Consider the following 17751-nt stretch of genomic DNA (forward strand, 5'->3'; position numbering starts at 1 on the left):
CTTATATGATTTTATCAAGTTCCTGTGGGTGGAATTTGGTTGCTGAGCAGATTTAGTTAGATTATTACATGTAAAGTAATACAATGGGATGGAAGCAATTTTAAAATTGTTCCAATTGCTATAGTTTATTATATTTTCTTTAGAAGTCCCCCTGGACACAATGCCAGGTGTCTGCCTCGGGTTTGGTAAGGTTCATGAAGCATTTTATTGTGTGCTTTATAGAGTGCTTCTGGCGTGGCTTACCTATAAAGGTGGCTTCTTCAAACTGGCTGTGTTCAGAACTGCCGACAGTGGAAGCAGCCTAGTTTCTATGCAGAAGATGGGAGTATGTACTAGACAAGTAGGGTAACTCTAGACCTCTGTCTGTTACTGTGATGTTTGGATAAGACTGGATCCATGCCCTCGAATCTTAGTCCAGGAAAATAGACGGGCTTTGGAACAGCAGACGCCACTGATGGAAAGAAGTTGATGATGGGGTTCTGGAGCAATTCTGTTAGAGTGACAGCAGGCCTAGTTAGCATCAACTGTGAGGGATTCTGGAATGAGGGAGAGGTTTGCTAATGAGAATACCAGTGAAAGATCCTTAAAAACAAACCAGAAATGGCACTCGCTGGTAAGTTTCTCTTTCGGCGTGGGGGATGATGTTTCTTCAGATAGTTCTTTCAATACAGGTTGCTTCCCTTTCCTGCTGCCCATTTCCAGTGCTTTGGTTTTTTGGTTTTGTTTTGGTGTTTTTCTGTTTGGGGCCAATTCCCCAACTAAAGGGACACAAATTGAGTGAACATAATCGGGAATCAGCATGAGAGTGAGTGAGGGAAGAGTGTCTGTGAGCAGGGGGAGGGGACGCAGAGGTTTGGGGTGAATTAGCCCCACCTGTGCTGTTAACTAGTTCCGTGCCCCAAGGCAAACCCCCTAAAACTAGGAGCAGTTAACCATTTACTGAGAACTTCCTACACATGCTTCATCACAAACGCTCACTGTTGAGAATTGGAAATAAATGTTTCATTACCATACGATGAGGAAACTGAGGCCCAGAGAGGTTAAACAATTTCCTGGTGAGCAGCCAAGCTGGCATTTGAACCCAGGTCTGTATTATCAAGAGCCCACCCTCTTTCCAGCACACGCATAGGTTCTCTGGGACTGAGTTCCCTGCTTTGCAAACTGAGGGTGTTGGACGTAAGCAGTGGATTTAAGCCCCATTCTCCAGAGCCCTTGATTCTTTTGAATGGCCTGCACAGGAGGTGAGGGAAAGCTGGGTGGAAAGGCTACAGATCACTCCTACCCCCTTGCTTCAGCCAGAGCAGTTTCTCTTTTGCCTGAGGCATATATTGGCTTTCCAGCTAAGATTTCCTTTGGGGGATGGAAATGTGTCCTATTGCTAAACATAGTTTGCAAATCACTGGACCCCTAAGGTTTCTTTGAGCTCTAATATTCCATGAAAACTCAGTTACCTCCTGCAGCTCCATAATTGCCTTCCCCCCTCATCAGCTACACAGCCATGCAGCATAGCACCCTGGAAAATCTGAGCATTGGGTGATATTGCTGGCACCATCCCAGAGCCCCCTGTGGTCAGAATCTGAAGTTGTCTGTGACCTCTGGTGCAAGCATCAACTTGATCTTGAAGACAGCCCTACCCTTGGTGGGCTTCCAAATTCTTCACCATATATTTTTTGTTTCATGCAAGAATCTGAGTCCAGTTAAGTGTTGGGTCATGAGGCTGTTTATGGACATACCGAGGCTTCCTTTGCCTTCTCTGAGTCAGCTTGGCCATTCCTGGCTTCTGACCTTGATGTAGAGAATTCATGTTTGGCTATTGGGGGTTTCCAAATTGATCCAAATTTAGGGCTATTTTAGGGCTCTTATTGTCTCAGGTCGAGAGAACTCTCTGATTTATGAAGCATCAAAAATATTAGAAAATAGATATTTATTTGGTTTACCAGGGAAATTTTTCTACTCGATTTTAAACAAGTAGCCTTGGCCCCAGACCTCTGTAAGGAGCAAGGTTCTTAATTTAACACACTTGCCCTCCTTAGATGAGGAGGGAACTTAGACTGGAAATGCGTGTCGTTTTCCTGCTGCCCAGCCCTTCATATTCATTACTGTCTCCAGAGAAAAAATAGAGAAGAGGATTAAGGACAGTTTCTCCATCGACAGTGGTAGACACCTTGGCCTTTCAGGGCCACTTCTGCCTCCCTGGGCAGCACAGAGGCCTGGGATCCTTACAGGACTGTAGGAAGTGGAGGGTTTTCATTCCGTGTCCATAAGGACAGGTCACTTGGAATCCCTCAGCTTCTGCGTCAGCCAAATGGGGTTAAAAATAAAACCCTAAGGTACATTCAGACGCTAACAAGAGTTGTGTTGATGTAAGTGGAATTAGGACTGAGTCTTCTTTTCAGTACCTTTTGTAAAATTTGCATTTTCTTGTCTTTTATAGTGAGATATTATATTTGAATATAATAGTAATAAGTTTCTTACTTTACACCTGTTGTGAAGGTTTAGGAAATTATACATATGTAACTGATCTGAATTTTTGTTATTGAAAGACATTCTGTAAATTGAAGCTACTATTTTGTTGTTGTTTTAATCTTGAGATAGGAGAAAGGAGTTCCTTCTCCTCTTTGAGCCTTGTGTCTCTTTTTCTTTCCCAAATCAATGACTTAGTATGAATTTAAATTATAACTAATAAACACATTTGGAGGGGTTGAGATTTTTATTATGAATTAATTTTAATTTTCTACTTATATTGGTTAATTCTGAGGTTGAATAACCAGAAGTGAAAACTGATATGTTTATTGTTTTAACAACATCAATTTTTAAATTCCTAATTTATTAAAAAGAGCCAGTTTCTAGCTTGTAAAATCAGTCCATCATCTGTAACAGGTAGTAGGTGTTTACCATTCATGTAGGAATCCTTTGCCACTGTGTGTCTCCTGGTGGCAGAGTCACCCCTGATGGCCTTCTGTATATGCATGGTTGAGAATAAACACTTTAGAAGCAGCATCTTCAAAAAGTTTTAAATTACATTTCAAGATAAACGAGCTTACCGATGTTAAAGTTACCCTCCAAGTCCATAAAATTGGCGATAGTTTTTATATCTTTGGAGAAAACTCTGGAAACCCTTTCATGCTTCAGTCCACTCTCCACCACATTACGCCCTGTCAGGGCTTTAAATTTTCAGAATGACGAACATTCCTATGCTATGATATTCTAGATTAAAAAAAGTACTTGGTAAGCATATTGACTTTCAAAGTTAAAATTATATTTAAATAAATTAAATATATTCTAAATTTCCTAGTATTTAGTCTGTGTTACACTCAGAACACCTATAAATTAGAGCTTTTGCCAAGTCTGTCTGCGTTTCTGTTTGTATCTGTAATATTTGGGGAACCTGAGCCAGTCTTGAGTAGTAACCTTAGGACACACACTCCTGTGTTGACTCGAAGAGAATCAGGTGATCTCTGGCGATTGGGATTTCTGTTCACTGTGGTAGGAAACAGCATCTGCACCTGCCTCTGGGGACTGTCCTTGTATTAACTGTGTTTTTCAAATGCCTTGTGATAATTACTAATGTCCTGTAAGCACATGGTGAAATTGTGCCTCTTTAAATTTCCTTCCGTTTTAGTATTTCCCTATTTTGATTTTAAGAAAAAATTAAGTCTAATCTCTAAGTACCTCTCATTAAGACTCAAATTTGGAAAGCACAGGGTCAGAAAGGTCCCAGTTTCCCCTAGCAATTTCTGCCCTGGTTCCCACTGTAGCATCCTTGCCGGGGGCTGCTGTGAGGCTGTGGGCTGGTGACAGGGGGTAGAATGAGAGAGCAGTTCTCAGAAGCCACAGCAGCCCGTGCTCCACACATTACGGTGATGCAGATTTTTGCCTACCAGACAATCTTAGACCCATGCCTTTTTCTTTAGAATTGTAATTTAATTTAAACCAGCCACCATGGGCTGTGAATCTAGGCCCTGTCCACTTTAACTGAATTAAGCCCAGAATCTGTGGCATCATGAAATTATTTCTGGAAGGAGAAGAATGGTCTAAGTTGCTCACTTACGTGAGAAGTGCAGTACTAAATTAGTACACTGAAAACTGCAAAGAGGATCTGACCCAAGTTCTTTGATGGAGTTGCTGGGGAGCAGACCAGACATTTTCCATAGGGTTCTAGGAAAATATAGACTGGAGATAGAATGATTTGCTTTTAACAAGGAAATACCACTTTTGTGAAAATCACATTTCAGTTTGCGGATGCCTTCTGTCTTACGTCTGCTTGGCTTGGATTTCACTGGTTAAACACAACATTGCAATAATCGTTCTTATTGCAATGGGAAACCTCTTCTCTTAGATGTTTCCCAATCTGTTAATCCTTGACCAGCATCTCTCTCCCAATGAAATCCAGTCTACCAGTAGCTGTTGTAATTCTTGGGAAAATAACAGTGGTAGGTTGGTTCCTCCAAATCCACTGAGAAAAGATGCATGATCTGAATAGATATAACATGATTTATTAATATCTTTAAAAAAACTTTTGTTGGGGCCAGTCTGGTGGCATAGTGGTTAAGTTGCCACACTCCACTTTGGTGGCCTGGGGTTTGCATCTCGGGTGTGGACCTATACACTGCTCATCAAGCCATGCTGTGGCAGTGTCCCACATACAAAATAGAGGAAGACTGGCACAGATGTTAGCTCAGGGCCAGTCTTTCTCAACAACAACAACAACAACAAAATCTTTTGTTAAGAGTATCTCTTCAAAAATTAAAATGAGATTAAAATGGTTATCTTATTCAACTCACTTGATATTGTAGCATTCCTGCTCACCTGAAGACATCAAGCTCACCTTCAGAGGGAACAAGCAAGAAAAAAACCTCAGTCTTAGAATCATCTTTCAGTTGCTCTGTGATTTGCATCTGCTTAGCAGTGAGGCTAAAACAAAGGACAATATTGTAACAAAGTGTGTTATAAAATATATATTATATATATATTTTAAAATGCTTTGCCTAGTTTGGAAATAAAGCTGCATTTATGCAATATGTCACAAATATTTTCAATCCTTGTTCCGTTTAGGAACAAAGCCACAACTTTTCTTGCATAGTGACATATCAATTATAATCACCATTAATTTTAAGCCCTGGTCATTTCTAGTTCAGGAATTCAGTGTATCAGAAAACCATTTGCTTCCTGACAGCGATGGGCATCCAGACATCAGCTCAGAAGACAGAGTATCTTATTTTTGCATTTAGTTGATGAAGTAGGAATTCTGCCTCCTTACATGTGACTGTCAAGAAGCCAAAACATGGAGGCCCGTGCCCCCCAACCATACCTGTTTAGGGGTGAAGAAATTTACATGACAGCTCTATGTGGGAGTGCTTTATTCTAACTACACGGCTGAGAAGCCTCCTCTAGTCTTTTGGTTTATATGTAGTTGCAAAAATGTGAAATTTAATGTATTTTTGACACATATAGGGACATAATCAGAACTGTCGTTCCTCAGAGTTTATCGGTAACCCTAAAAGGAAGATAAATTAGGTGTATGTATTACCTTTCAGAGGGAAATACTTTATATTGTCTTCATAGACCATAGTAAAAAATGCATTAAGAGAATGGTGAGGAAAGGTGGGCATTCAACTTTAAAGTTTATATTTTTTCCTTTAGTAAGGTTAACGCCTAAAAGTCCCAAATGAAAAGCTCTTGTTTTAATGCCATTGGTGAGCACATGATACCACTTGAATATTAAAACTGTTTGAATGCCAGAGTGACATATACATTGCAGAACGTTCTATTCCTCAATAGTGAGATTTTGGGTGAAAGATTTCTTTGTCCTGTTTGCATAGAACACGCTAGATATGCTACTTTTCTTTTGTAAAGAATTAAAAAATCTTTGATGGTGGAATGGGTTATACCTGCTTAAAAATAAGGGGTTACTCTTGCCGTTTGCTAGTAACCAGAAATGTGTGCTTCTTCCAGCTGTTCTTCTGTGTATTTTTAATTGTATGCACTGTCTCTTTCTGTTCTAATGGCTGCCCTCGGAATAGGCTGACCTCTGCTCTCCGTATGACATCCTGCAGTTGGATTTTCATCACATTCGAAAGACTGTTGACACTCTGCTGGCACTCGGGGAGAAACCCCCACAACCAACTTCTGCCCTCCACTTCAGGGACCTTATAAGCTTCTGTCTTGTCCATATTCTCTTTATAGTGCTGATCTATATCACTTACCGCTGGAGTGCTCTGTCCGCGTAAGGCCTGCGTGCGCTTCCAGACGCTCTGCTCTGTCACCTGACCCCTTACAGGGTCCTTCCTCCATCTGAGCCTTTGCCTTGCACACTTCCATCCCTGGCATCTCTACTCTCTTGAGTTTTGAAGCTGAACATTTACAAATCAGATTTTCCAGAAGCACAAACTTTATAAATATAATGCAGTTCCCATTAAATGATTTCTCTCACTTACTGAAAAACATTGACAACAGAGTGTATCCAGACCTCATGCTTCCTCATCCACATGGTGCCAGCAGCAGTGCTATGCAGTTCCTCTCTGCTCTTACCCAGTGAGCTTTGCTGCCCTGGGTAGAGTGGAGGAAGGTTCCAGAACAGGAGCAGAGGGGATTTAGCATATGGAAATCTTTTCTTTGGGTCAGTATTTAAGTCAAATCCTAATTCAGGACTGGGCATTGAGCTGTAGAGGGGCCACCTTGCAGAGGAGACAGAAAACTAGCATTTGGGGCCCAAATTGGTCTGTAAAAGCCTTTAATAATACCATTATTGACCAAGTTAAAAAATACCATCTGGAGAATGACTGCTTTGCTGGTCCCTTGATTGGATTCTTCCCTGTTTCCCACAGTGGGAGCCATGAAGGGCACCCAGGAGGGTTGTTCTCCATTTCCCCCCTGAGCCAGCCCTCTGCCCTGCTGCAGGAGAGGAAGGGGTGCAGAAGGGGCGCTGGGGAGCTGGTGGAGCAAGGGGCCATCGCTGTTAGAGAGCCACCTGGAGGACTCACTTGCACGCCACTGTCCGTATAGTGTTTTTACTTCTTACTCCTTGTTTGGTCTACTCCGAAGCTCTTAGCAAAAACGTTTTCTAGAAGGGATTTCTATTTTTAAATAGTGTAATGGGTTGTTTTGCTTTTTTGCTGCATCACATCATAACTGCAGGTCCAGAATGTATTGGATTTGACTGTGTTCATTTTCAAATAAAGCCATGAGTCATGGAACATTCTTGGTCCTGGTGCTTGGGTTGCTATGGCAGGAGCCAGTAAGATTTCTCTTATTTTGGAAGAATGTAGTTTCTCTAATGACTCAAAATTTCCATGTAACCTTTGATTTCCAGTAACATTAGCAAGCCGCTTTTATTTTTAAATAAGCTTAAAGGATTATATATTAACTGTATCTGCTTTTGGAACAATGTAATCAATTTGTAATTAAAAGAAAAAAAAATTAGAATCTTATCTAGGCCAAGATATTCCTGGTTCTGGAATGTCTTTTTCCAATACGAGAAGGCCCTGCTCCAAGATTAAGTCAGTCTCTATGCTTCAATCTACATCTACTTGCCAGATATTGTTTGTTAAGTTGGGGAGATGATGGAGTTAACTTCCTCAAGATACATGTCTAGTTTACTGAGATGCAGACAGTCTTCACAGATGGCTACTACGAAGATAATTTTATTTTTCTGAACAATTCCATGAATCCAGGGGACTTGACAATATGGAAAACCCACATAGTTAGAAGAGTATATTTATAAAGATTCTTTGTTGCTGAATCAGATCAGATTCTAAAACAGGAAACATTCTTTATGTGATAATATCTTGAGTTAACTGAGCTTTTTCCTCCTGATTTTGTGTTGATTGGTGAAATGCAGGGTATATGGAAGTTAGCTAGTTAACCTCAATTGTGTATAAATAACCCACAGATGTACTGATTGCCTTTGGTGCTATCTTGTACTCCTCGATCTGTAACACAATAAAATCCCTTTGTACAATGTCATATGAGCACCCTGAGCCATAAATTGCTTAATAAACACATTTTGGGTGATTAGTCCAAGTTTTTATTGGGCCATGAATACGTTGATTTGTGTGTACTCACAGCAGTGCTCAGCATTTCCCTTCAGTTCTGTGGTGCATTGAGGCTTCTCTTTAATGGTCACCACTGTTTGTTTTATTTTCTTCTTTATGGGGGGCAATGGGGAAGAAGAGAGATGACTTACTGGGTGGCCACTTGAAAGAAAATTCTATCAATAAAAACTGTGTAGAACAATTATATGAGATCAGATTTAATTTTCAGTGTTGACTTGTCATTGTTCTCTAGCGACTTTCGTGTTTCAACTCTGGCACCGAAGGATTCTTTGGATGCACTTTCATTTCTCGTGTCATTAATGTCTCTGTGCCCTAATGTGCTGCTCCTCTTGGGATCTGTTGGATGGGATTTTTTCATCAGGTAGTATGGTAACTAGCAGAACACAATTAATGCAGACCCTGAGGCAAAACTTTGAATGAACCTTCTTGCCCGTTATCAAACTGTTGGTTTCTACTCAGAATATTAAGCCTCTCCCCGGTTCTTCCCTAAGGTCCCCACGCACCAACTCACATGCCAGTGCGACGCCTGCTGTTCCAGTGAGACCAGGGACCCCTGGTGGACGTGGTTGTCGTCTGAAAGGTGGTCAGGAATTTAGTTGTGTGATTTATACGTGCATTCTAAATCTCCTTCCTCTCACAAGAAAACCCCCCTTTTCAGTACTTCCTTCCAATATCTGATAAGAAGAACTACGTCTTTATTTACATTTTCTTTTTAAAATCGAAAAGTCCATTTGAAATAGAAAGTTCTCCTTTCTCTGGTTCTTCCAGTTGGTGGCAACTTTCCACTCAATGTCAGGATTTCCAAAATATATGACAACTAAGTATTATCTATTAGTTCTTTCTATTTACGGATTTGTGGATCCTAGGCAGCTCGCCATCCTTGGGGAGATACACTTACGAAAGGGTGGAAAGGGGCTCCTCAGAATTCAAAAGTAAGACAGCTGAGTAGGAATTTCATCAATGAGAGTAGAGAAAGAAAGGGACTTGATCTCTTGATGCCATTTACTTGTGAGTAAGAAATTAAATTTAGTGCAGGGTGGCTAGAGTCCTCTCTCTAAAATCCGTGCTGGTCCCTGTCATAAGGGCAAGAAGTCATAAGGACAAAGGATGTTTCAACTACATGGTAAAAGTAACAAACAATGGATTAAAATTTCAGGAGCCTGAAGTGATTTTGAATTAGGTGAAAAATATCTTAATGTGATTTTATTTCAGGAGATTAAGTTGTTAAAATTAGGCTTCAGATTTTGAAATTAGTTCTTGATAAATAATCAGTTAGGTACATAGAATGTGCCCTTTTTTCCTTCTTTAAGACTGTCAGGCTCTAGTTCCTTGGCTTTTCACTGTTTTTGTTTACACTTGGGTTCATTCATTCATTCCTCAAATATGGAATGAGCACTCGTTGTGCGAGGCCCCGTGGTAGGCCTTGGGGAGAAAAAGGTGACCATGAGATGTAATCGTGTCTTCAAAAATTTGCCTTCTAGACCAGGAGTTGGCAAACTTTTCCTGTAAAGTGCCAGATAGTAAACATTTTAGGCTTTGTGGGCCATACAGTGTCTGTTATGACTGTTCGACTCTGCTGTTGTAGTGTGAAAGCAGCCATAGGCGATTTGTAAATGAATGGATGTGGCTGTGTTCCAACAGAGCTTTTACAAAAACGGGCTTTGGGCTGGATTGACCTGCAGGCTGTAGTTTTTGGATTCCTGATCTAGTGGATCTAGTGGACAAAAAGAGAGGAATTCAGTGTGATAAGGACCTGTAGCTGATCGGAAACAAGATTCTTTAAAATACATGGACCGAAGACCTGACCCTATGGGGAGCGGATGGTCTGAGAAGCCTTCCTGGAACGTGATGTTTATACATAGACCTAAGAGATGCGTGGGAAGGGGCAGATGAAGGGGGCAGGGGTTAGGGAGGTGAAAGAAGGGGTAGATGTGTGTGGAGAACGAAGTGTTCTCGAGAGAAGAAGGACTGGAAGGTAACATGGCTGGAAAGCAGAGCATCAAATGAAGAGTGACAAGAAATCCTCCTGGTCTGTAGGAGTTTGACATGGTCTCCATGTTACACTGGTAGCAAAGTAGTAACTTTGCTAACTTCACACAGCTGGTAAGTACTGGAACCAGGATTTGAACACGTGTCATCTTAGACCTGGGCTCCTTCCACATTATGCTGCTTAGGTACCTCCAACCTCATCAAAAGTAATCTGGAGGCACGACTGGGCTTCTTGGGGGGTCTGAAAAAAAGATAAAGGCAGAAAGGTTGAAAGGGTACCTTTTCATGTCTTCTGTTTACTCCTCATCACCAGCTGTAAGGGCGGAAGGGAGAATCTTGGACTCTGCACCTGGTTTAGGAATGAGGAGACCAGGAAGGTGAGTGCCCAGCTGGCAGAGCAAGAACTTGAAGCTCTCTGAGATTAAAATAATGCAGACAGTTTGTTTAGTGGCAGATCAGTTTAGTGCCAGGACTTGACATTTTAGAAACAGACCGAACAAAATGAAATGTGCTGACCTGAGGGACTTCCTTTTGTTCAGCAGCTGGCCTGGAAGTAAGCCTGTGACTGTTTGGGAGCATAAGAAACTATAGAAAGAGGAGAGGCAGGCAGTGGTGGTGATCTGCCACTGCCGCGAGGCGTTTTCTGCCAAAACAAGATGTCTGTCCCTCGCTACACAGAGAAGCCAAATGAGCTGAGTGGCAGAGCTAACACCTTTCACCAAGTTGAGGGTTCTCTGATCTCCACCTGACGTTGAATTTGATGGGACTTACCTGGATAGGACTCCGAGGGTCCAGGGGCCTCTTCCTGTCTGCTGGGCACAGAGGAAACAGACCTGCTCGTAGATCAAGGACTTTATGGAAAGCAGCATAATGTGGAAGGAGCCCAGGTCTAAGATGACACGTGTTCAAATCCTGGTTCCAGTACTTACCAGCTGTGTGAAGTTAGCAAAGTTACTTAAACTCTCTACATCTCAGTTTTCTCATCTGTAAAATAGAGATATTATATCTCCATGGCAAGGTTGTCATGATGAAATAAGCAACAGAAATCTGTAGCATTGGTGCCAGGCATGTGGGAGGGCCTCAGAAGTCTTTCAGGGTTAAGATTTAGTCTTTATGGCTTGCCTGCCTTTTCCAGCCTTGTTTGGTGTGGCTCAGAAGAGGAGAGGGTGAGGGGATATGAGGAAATCATTGATTCCACCATCAGAGAAGCAATGCAAAGCATGAGTTCTCCAGAGGGAATCAGAAGCATTATTTTTATGCAAGATACTACTTTGTAGACAGACCCTGCTCTGTGCCTTAAAAAGAAACACGACTAAAAGGGGCTCATGGGTGTACTAGAATAGTCTGCTGCCACATTCTCAGTGAAAGCCACTAAGATCCTCTAACAATGAAATTTAAATGCATTTGAAGTCAGTGTAAATGTACAGCCATCTCTGCTTTAATCCTTTATATACAAGGTAGGGGGCCCTTCTCTGTCATTTCTCATCCAGCTATAAATCTATAGCAGTTCCTTCCCCATCCCAACTTCTAGCTCATTTCAGGGCTTCCCTCTGCTGTGGGATATGCAGTGACAGGACTAGTGTGATAGGCAGTGGCCTTCTGGCCATCCACAATACCCCTCCTCATTTCTGGCAGGCTCTCCTTGCTCATCCTGTTCACCAGCGCCTCAAGTCGTAATTCCTATCAGTCTGCATCCCAGTCCTGTGATGGAATAACCAGAACTGCCATGTTTTTTTAAGATTTTTATTATCTTAGGCTAGTCTTCTTAGGTACCTCCAACCTCATCAAAAGTAATCTGGAGGCACGACTGGGCTTCTTGGGGGGTCTGAAAAAAAGATAAAGGCAGAAAGGTTGAAAGGGTACCTTTTCATGTCTTCTGTTTACTCCTCATCACCAGCTGTAAGGGCGGAAGGGAGAATCTTGGACTCTGCACCTGGTTTAGGAATGAGGAGACCAGGAAGGTGAGATGCCTGGGAGAAAGGATGACCTTAAGCTAATTCAGTGTGTGACATCTCCAAACATCCTGTTAGAAGAAGGCTGAGGCCTCATTACCTTCCCATCCCTGTCTTTCTGGAGCTGCAGCCCTTCCTGACCATGACTAGCTTGGAACCTCAGTTCTGCAGACCACTGAGCCACCACTCGTCAATGGGACTGGGGCTGTCACTAATGAAAACATGTTGCCTCTCAAGCAGGACTCAGGATGGGTCACCTAGCCCCATAAAAACCATGTTGTACACAGCGTTTAGGCTCTGTGCAAATATTAGTACCAGAATTCGGGAACATTTGGGACTAAACCTAAGTAAACACTGAGATCGAAAAGCAAAATGTCTTGTTCAAAATGCCTCAGGCAAATCCCTTGCTAAATTTCCATTCAAGATCCTCGCCCAGTGTTCGATTGGCATCTCAGTGTTTTTCTCACTGATTTGTTGGGCTTATGTGTCATATAAAACCCTTTGTAATTTGATGCAAATACTTTTTTTCAGTTTGTTGTTTATCTTTTAATTAATTTGGGGTTTTTTGACACATGGAAGCTTTAAACTTTTAGGCAATCAATTGATTTTATTTTTTCCTTTGTGATTTTTTAATCTTTTTTTAGCTTAGAAAATCCTTCCCCATCCATTTATCAGAGAAAATATTAAATATTCATCTATATTTTATTGGGAAGGGTGTTTTGGGCTTTTTTAACATTTAACTCTTTACTTCATTTCGAACTGATTTTAGTATATGGTATAAAGTGAAGATTTATTTTTCCCCTAAGTAATGTCTTGTACCAGGAGCTTAAGCGTAATTAGTAGTCATTTATAATTTCCTACCAAGCTGGATATGGACTTGGGTGCTGCAGGAGCCCTAAAAATGAGGAAAACATGTCCCTGCCCGCATGGAATCAGCTTAGCAATGAAATGTGATTCAGGTTGTTTCACAAGCCTGTGGCAGATGGTGTCGGGAAGATACACACTGACACCTGGCTGTGGCACAAGGAGGAAGCACCGTCCATCCTTGCCTCGTGCATGGCTCATGACTCACAACCCAGACAGAACTTTCCATCCTTTTCTCAGGTTGACATTTGGCTAGTATGTTGACAAGCAGCATAAACTTCATGCCCCCCTAAAATACCATTGATGACAAGATGATGCAGTGACATTCTGTGCACAGAATGATACACAGCAGCCACTTGAAATAATGGTTAAAATTGCTCTTTAAAGAATGGGCTGTCTTATGTTGACACGTGGCCATTTCATAAGGTCTGGAATCAGAGTCTGAGACACTCTAAATTCACCACAAGTTAGGGAAGTGGGAGGAAGAGGGGATAGCAAGATGCTGGAAACGTAGAACCTACTGACATTTGGAGGTAGTGGAACAGGTTATTGGAAATGTCATGCTTTGTCCTTGAAAGATCTTTTTAAGAGAAGAATGCCTGTATTTGTGGTAACTTATGGAGAGTCCTTCACTGAGGCAGCAGGAAGATCTGGTTCCTCAAGCAAGAGTCACACCAAGAGAAGCAGTTCTGTCCAAAGGCCCTGATTAGCTTCACTTAAACACTGTGTCCATCACCTGGGGCTGGAAGCAGATCCCACTTAAACTCTCCTTAAAGACAGCGGTTGTTGGGCTGTGGAGAACACACTCTCATCATGTAGACAAGAGGGAGTGCTTGCCAGGGAGTCTTTTCCCAGCCAAGGAGACACACCCTGGAAGGAGATTCCCCTATATCAGACCAGGGTCAAATGACAAAGGAGTAAAATTGTTTCATCATGTTCTTGTGTAACTGTTGGGTTGAGTGTGCAAGGTGCTGCCCTCAGAGAGTGACTCGCATTGACTTTTTTCCTCGACTAGTATGTGCTGGACATTCTCAAGAGCAAAAATACAGCATGAGAAAGTAGCAGGACATTTGTGTCTTTGACACTTTTATAAAAGAGTCTTAAAAGGGAGGCTATTAAAGGCTATGGTTAAAATGACTTATTTACAAGGCTGTTCATAAACCGTGAAGAAAGGATACCAGTCCACAGCAGGCTTCCTTTCCAGAGATCACAGGAAATAAAATGAATTAAACCAAAGTTTATGGTCAGTAGAAGAATGTGTGGTCTATATAAATGAGTATTTGAGTTCCTTTAAAATGTGTGAGAGGCTATTTGTAATTTTGCTTTGTAATAATGTAAGCTAATATGTCCTTGGTGTGTGGTTTCCAACCGACTCTGTGTAGCTCAGTTATTTAGTGTAAAACTTTTTAAAATGTTTAGATCTTTTGCAAATTTCAGGATCTTTGGAACATCTCTCACTTGTGGAAAGTCATTCTTTTCTCTGCAGACACAGAAAAGGTCTTTGCAATGGGTGGAAAGCAAGGGAGGGAGCACCGTCTGAGATGATCAGACAGGCATACGACAGAGCTCTACTTGACTCCTGTCAGTGGTGTTGCAAGACTTTATGATTAGATTCCGGTCATCTAAAAATCAATGTTTTGTTCTTCTTCTTTTTAGGGCAAGCTGTGCCTACCACATCACATCCTTGAAGAGAAAGGCCTGGTCAAAGTGGGCATGACCGTTCAAGCGTTACTAGACATAAGTGTAACGAAGGCTCTGTTCACATGAAAGCAACTCCTCTCCTTTGGGTCAGCTCAGACTCTTCTCCCATCAGAGATCCTGAACTCTGCTCTCGGCACCTGTCCCCCCCAGCCACTCACTGCCTGTCAGTTCCCCGACTCTAGTTGAATTGAAGGAAGGACGTAAGAGATTTTCCACCTTTCAGAACTGACCTCTGACGTTAAGTCGTGACAGGTATTTATCGTAAAACCAGTGAGGGAGCTGGCCATGAAGAACCGAACAGCACATCAATGCCTTGTACAACCTCCGTCATCCCTTCCACGCTCACCCACTGCCATTACCAAACACCAAGCACAACCATTTTACAGCAAGATGCATTTGTTTTATTAAAACCAGACTCATTGTGTATTTAGTGGGGGGAGGGGGACTCAGTCAGGTTTTTCACCACCAAATTTTTCAAGAAGTTTCTTGAGACCATTGCCTTTTAAAAAACTATTTTCGACATACAAAATATTTATATAAATATTATTTATTAGTGAGTTGTTATTCATCCTTTGGATGCAAATTGTAAATTAGGAAACTATTTTATTACTGCTTTTTTGTGGTTAAACACTTTATTTTAATATTATAAATATTGAGTTATTTTCTATCCTCTTTGGTGTGCAAGTAGTTCTAGGTCTCAGTAATCATGTTTTCTGGTGTACATGACTCAGAAAAAAAATTAAACAAAAAACAGGTGCTTCTGTGACAGGAACTGTTTTCTGGGGAGGCATTATTTACACTTTGGTTTATGAGACATTGGTCTTATTTATATTTCTGCATTCCATCCGGTTTCCTACATTCCATCAGCCCTGTTGTCCTCTGATATAATGAACTGACTGAAATCAAGAGAGCACCCCAAAGTTACTTGTAAATAGCTGTGATGGAAAAAAAAAAAGACATATTAAACTTGAAGATCAAATGTGAACAAGTATTTTTTTGGATTCATACTTATTTTGCTATGCACAAAACATTCACATTTTAACACGAAGAAGTAATAAGTGTTAGCATCATGTGTCTTGAAGTGTCTTGAAGTATAATTTTGCACTGTGACTTGGGTAATTAAAGAAAGTCTAGCACCAAAGGTAGATAATAAGGAAATGGTATAGGAAAGTGGAGATGATAAAAAGTTTATTGTTTAACCAAAAAGTTTTTTAAGGGCAGCTTCAACTGAGAGTGATCAAGAATTACTTAAGGCATGTAGGACCTGGATCAGGAAACCAGCACTTTCTTCAACTGCCACTTAGAAGAGGAAATGATTCTGAGATGCAGACATGATCATTTTATTGTAACTTACTTGGTGGCTTTCAGAGTAGTCCATAAAACACTGCACGATTCATGGTCTCTGGTGTGAAACCGCAGAAGTGAGTCTGTAAATTGGTGGGGCAGCTGCATGCCTCACCAAGGCGGGCTCAGGAGAAGGTTAAGTAAGTGACCCTTGTGAGGCTGAGTGGCCTAGGAAGGAGCAAGTTCAAACAAAAGAATGACTAGAGAATAGCCAGCGAAGGAAAGGGAGCCGTGTGGGTCTGAGAGATTCACGTAGGCTTCACAGACACAACAGCCTGTTTTAGGCAGGTGCACGCGTGTGCATTGGCCCTACAGATCTCCCCGTCACTCATCTTTCAAAGTCTTGTGGATGCTGACTGCATCCTCACCTCTGTGAAAAGCCATTATAAGTTTTAGAGAGCAGCAGCCACAATTTGTCAGACAAATATAAAGGTAGACACAAAAGAAAAGACACCAGGAGGACGGTGTACATTGAACACAGACTAACACCAGCCAATGCCAACGCTGCCCCCAGCTCTAGGCAAGAGGGAGGGGTGACTGAAAATGGTCATTTGGATTGGCAGCTAGCAGCTATTTTCTATCAAATGTACTGTGCACTTTAACCTAACTTAAAATATATTTTAATATTTTCCTGTACTGCATAAATGCCTGTTTGGTCAAATCGCGTAATGGTGTAAAGAAGAAAGACATTTTGAACAAAGAGCGTATTCCATGTAAGCAACATTCAAAGGCTGACTATAGAGATAGGAATTTCGATTGCTGCCCCTTGATGGGCATTCAGAATGCAGGGTCCTGAACTATTTTTTTACATGTATATATGTCAACATGAAGCTCTGTAATCCTTGTTTTGAGAGATTTTTTTCAAAATTAAAATATTTCTTTTGATATTAATTTTCAGTATTTTCTTGAAGTTGGCTGTATAATACAAATGGCTTCAATATTTTGTAAAATGGCTTTTTTCCTTTTAAATGCAGTCCTTGTATGGCTAAGACGTCTTCCAGATCCTTGTACACTGTTTATATGTGCAATAAAACATGCATGCCCAGCTGACAGTACCATAAGTGGACAGAATGTACATAGTGCAAATATCCTTCCTTTTATTATTTAACAGCCATTAAAACTTGGAATTTGTACAAACCTTCTTCTGATTGACTTAACCTATCTGGTGCAAAGTTTGACTGTGGTCACAAAAGAAACTATAGGTGTCGTTGCTGAAACAGATTGTAGCAATCATCTAGTGTAAATATATATGTGTGTGTGTATACATATGTCTATACCTAAAATATGTATGGATGTATATATGTGTGTGTAAAATCAGGAGAATGAATATATACATAAAATTAGGGAAATGAAATATATATATATATATATATTCATACCTCAGGACAATTTTTTTTCCAAACTAAATCTTACCTGGACCCACAGAACATAGAGCAGTTAAAGGCAGAGTTGCTATGGTGGGGAGGGGGGAGGGGCAGAGGTGTAGACTCGGGATCCCCCACCTATCCCTTGAATGGTGGCTCCAGAGCGTCTCTGAGGAAGCCTTAAGGGCTGAGGGTATGTTGTGAAACCGCAGGGTCTGGTCCTCTCTCCGCAACTGCCTCCTGTGGAATCTGACATTCAGAGACTGAAGTGGCTGCCTTGATTACGCCTCCCTCCGATAGAGCCAGACCAGTGTTATCGCTTTCCCCCCAGGTCCAGCCTCCTTCTGGTAGATGAGTAGCTGCCTTGAGGAATTCAAGTGAAAATAGTCACGGACTGTTCCTGTCTTCTTTCCCCAACCTGCACACACAGCACACAAGCCCCGGAGTCCTATAGCCCGAGCAGGGACTACAGGGACAGTGTCA

At 41.5% G+C, this 17751-nt stretch overlaps 1 protein-coding gene across 1 annotated transcript in view; it reads left to right on the forward strand.

The window, feature by feature from the left end:
* Positions 1–17041, forward strand: part of LRCH1 (leucine rich repeats and calponin homology domain containing 1) — a 191563-nt gene extending 174522 nt beyond the window's left edge. The window contains exon 19 of the mRNA XM_046664360.1: positions 14516–17041. Coding sequence (XP_046520316.1) covers positions 14516–14626 — 111 coding nt within the window. The 3' untranslated portion in view covers positions 14627–17041. The remainder of the gene's footprint in view (positions 1–14515) is intronic.
* Positions 17042–17751: the final 710 nt, after the last annotated feature.

Source organism: Equus quagga, chromosome 6 (assembly GCF_021613505.1).
Source record: "Equus quagga isolate Etosha38 chromosome 6, UCLA_HA_Equagga_1.0, whole genome shotgun sequence".
Classification (NCBI taxonomy): domain Eukaryota; kingdom Metazoa; phylum Chordata; class Mammalia; order Perissodactyla; family Equidae; genus Equus; species Equus quagga.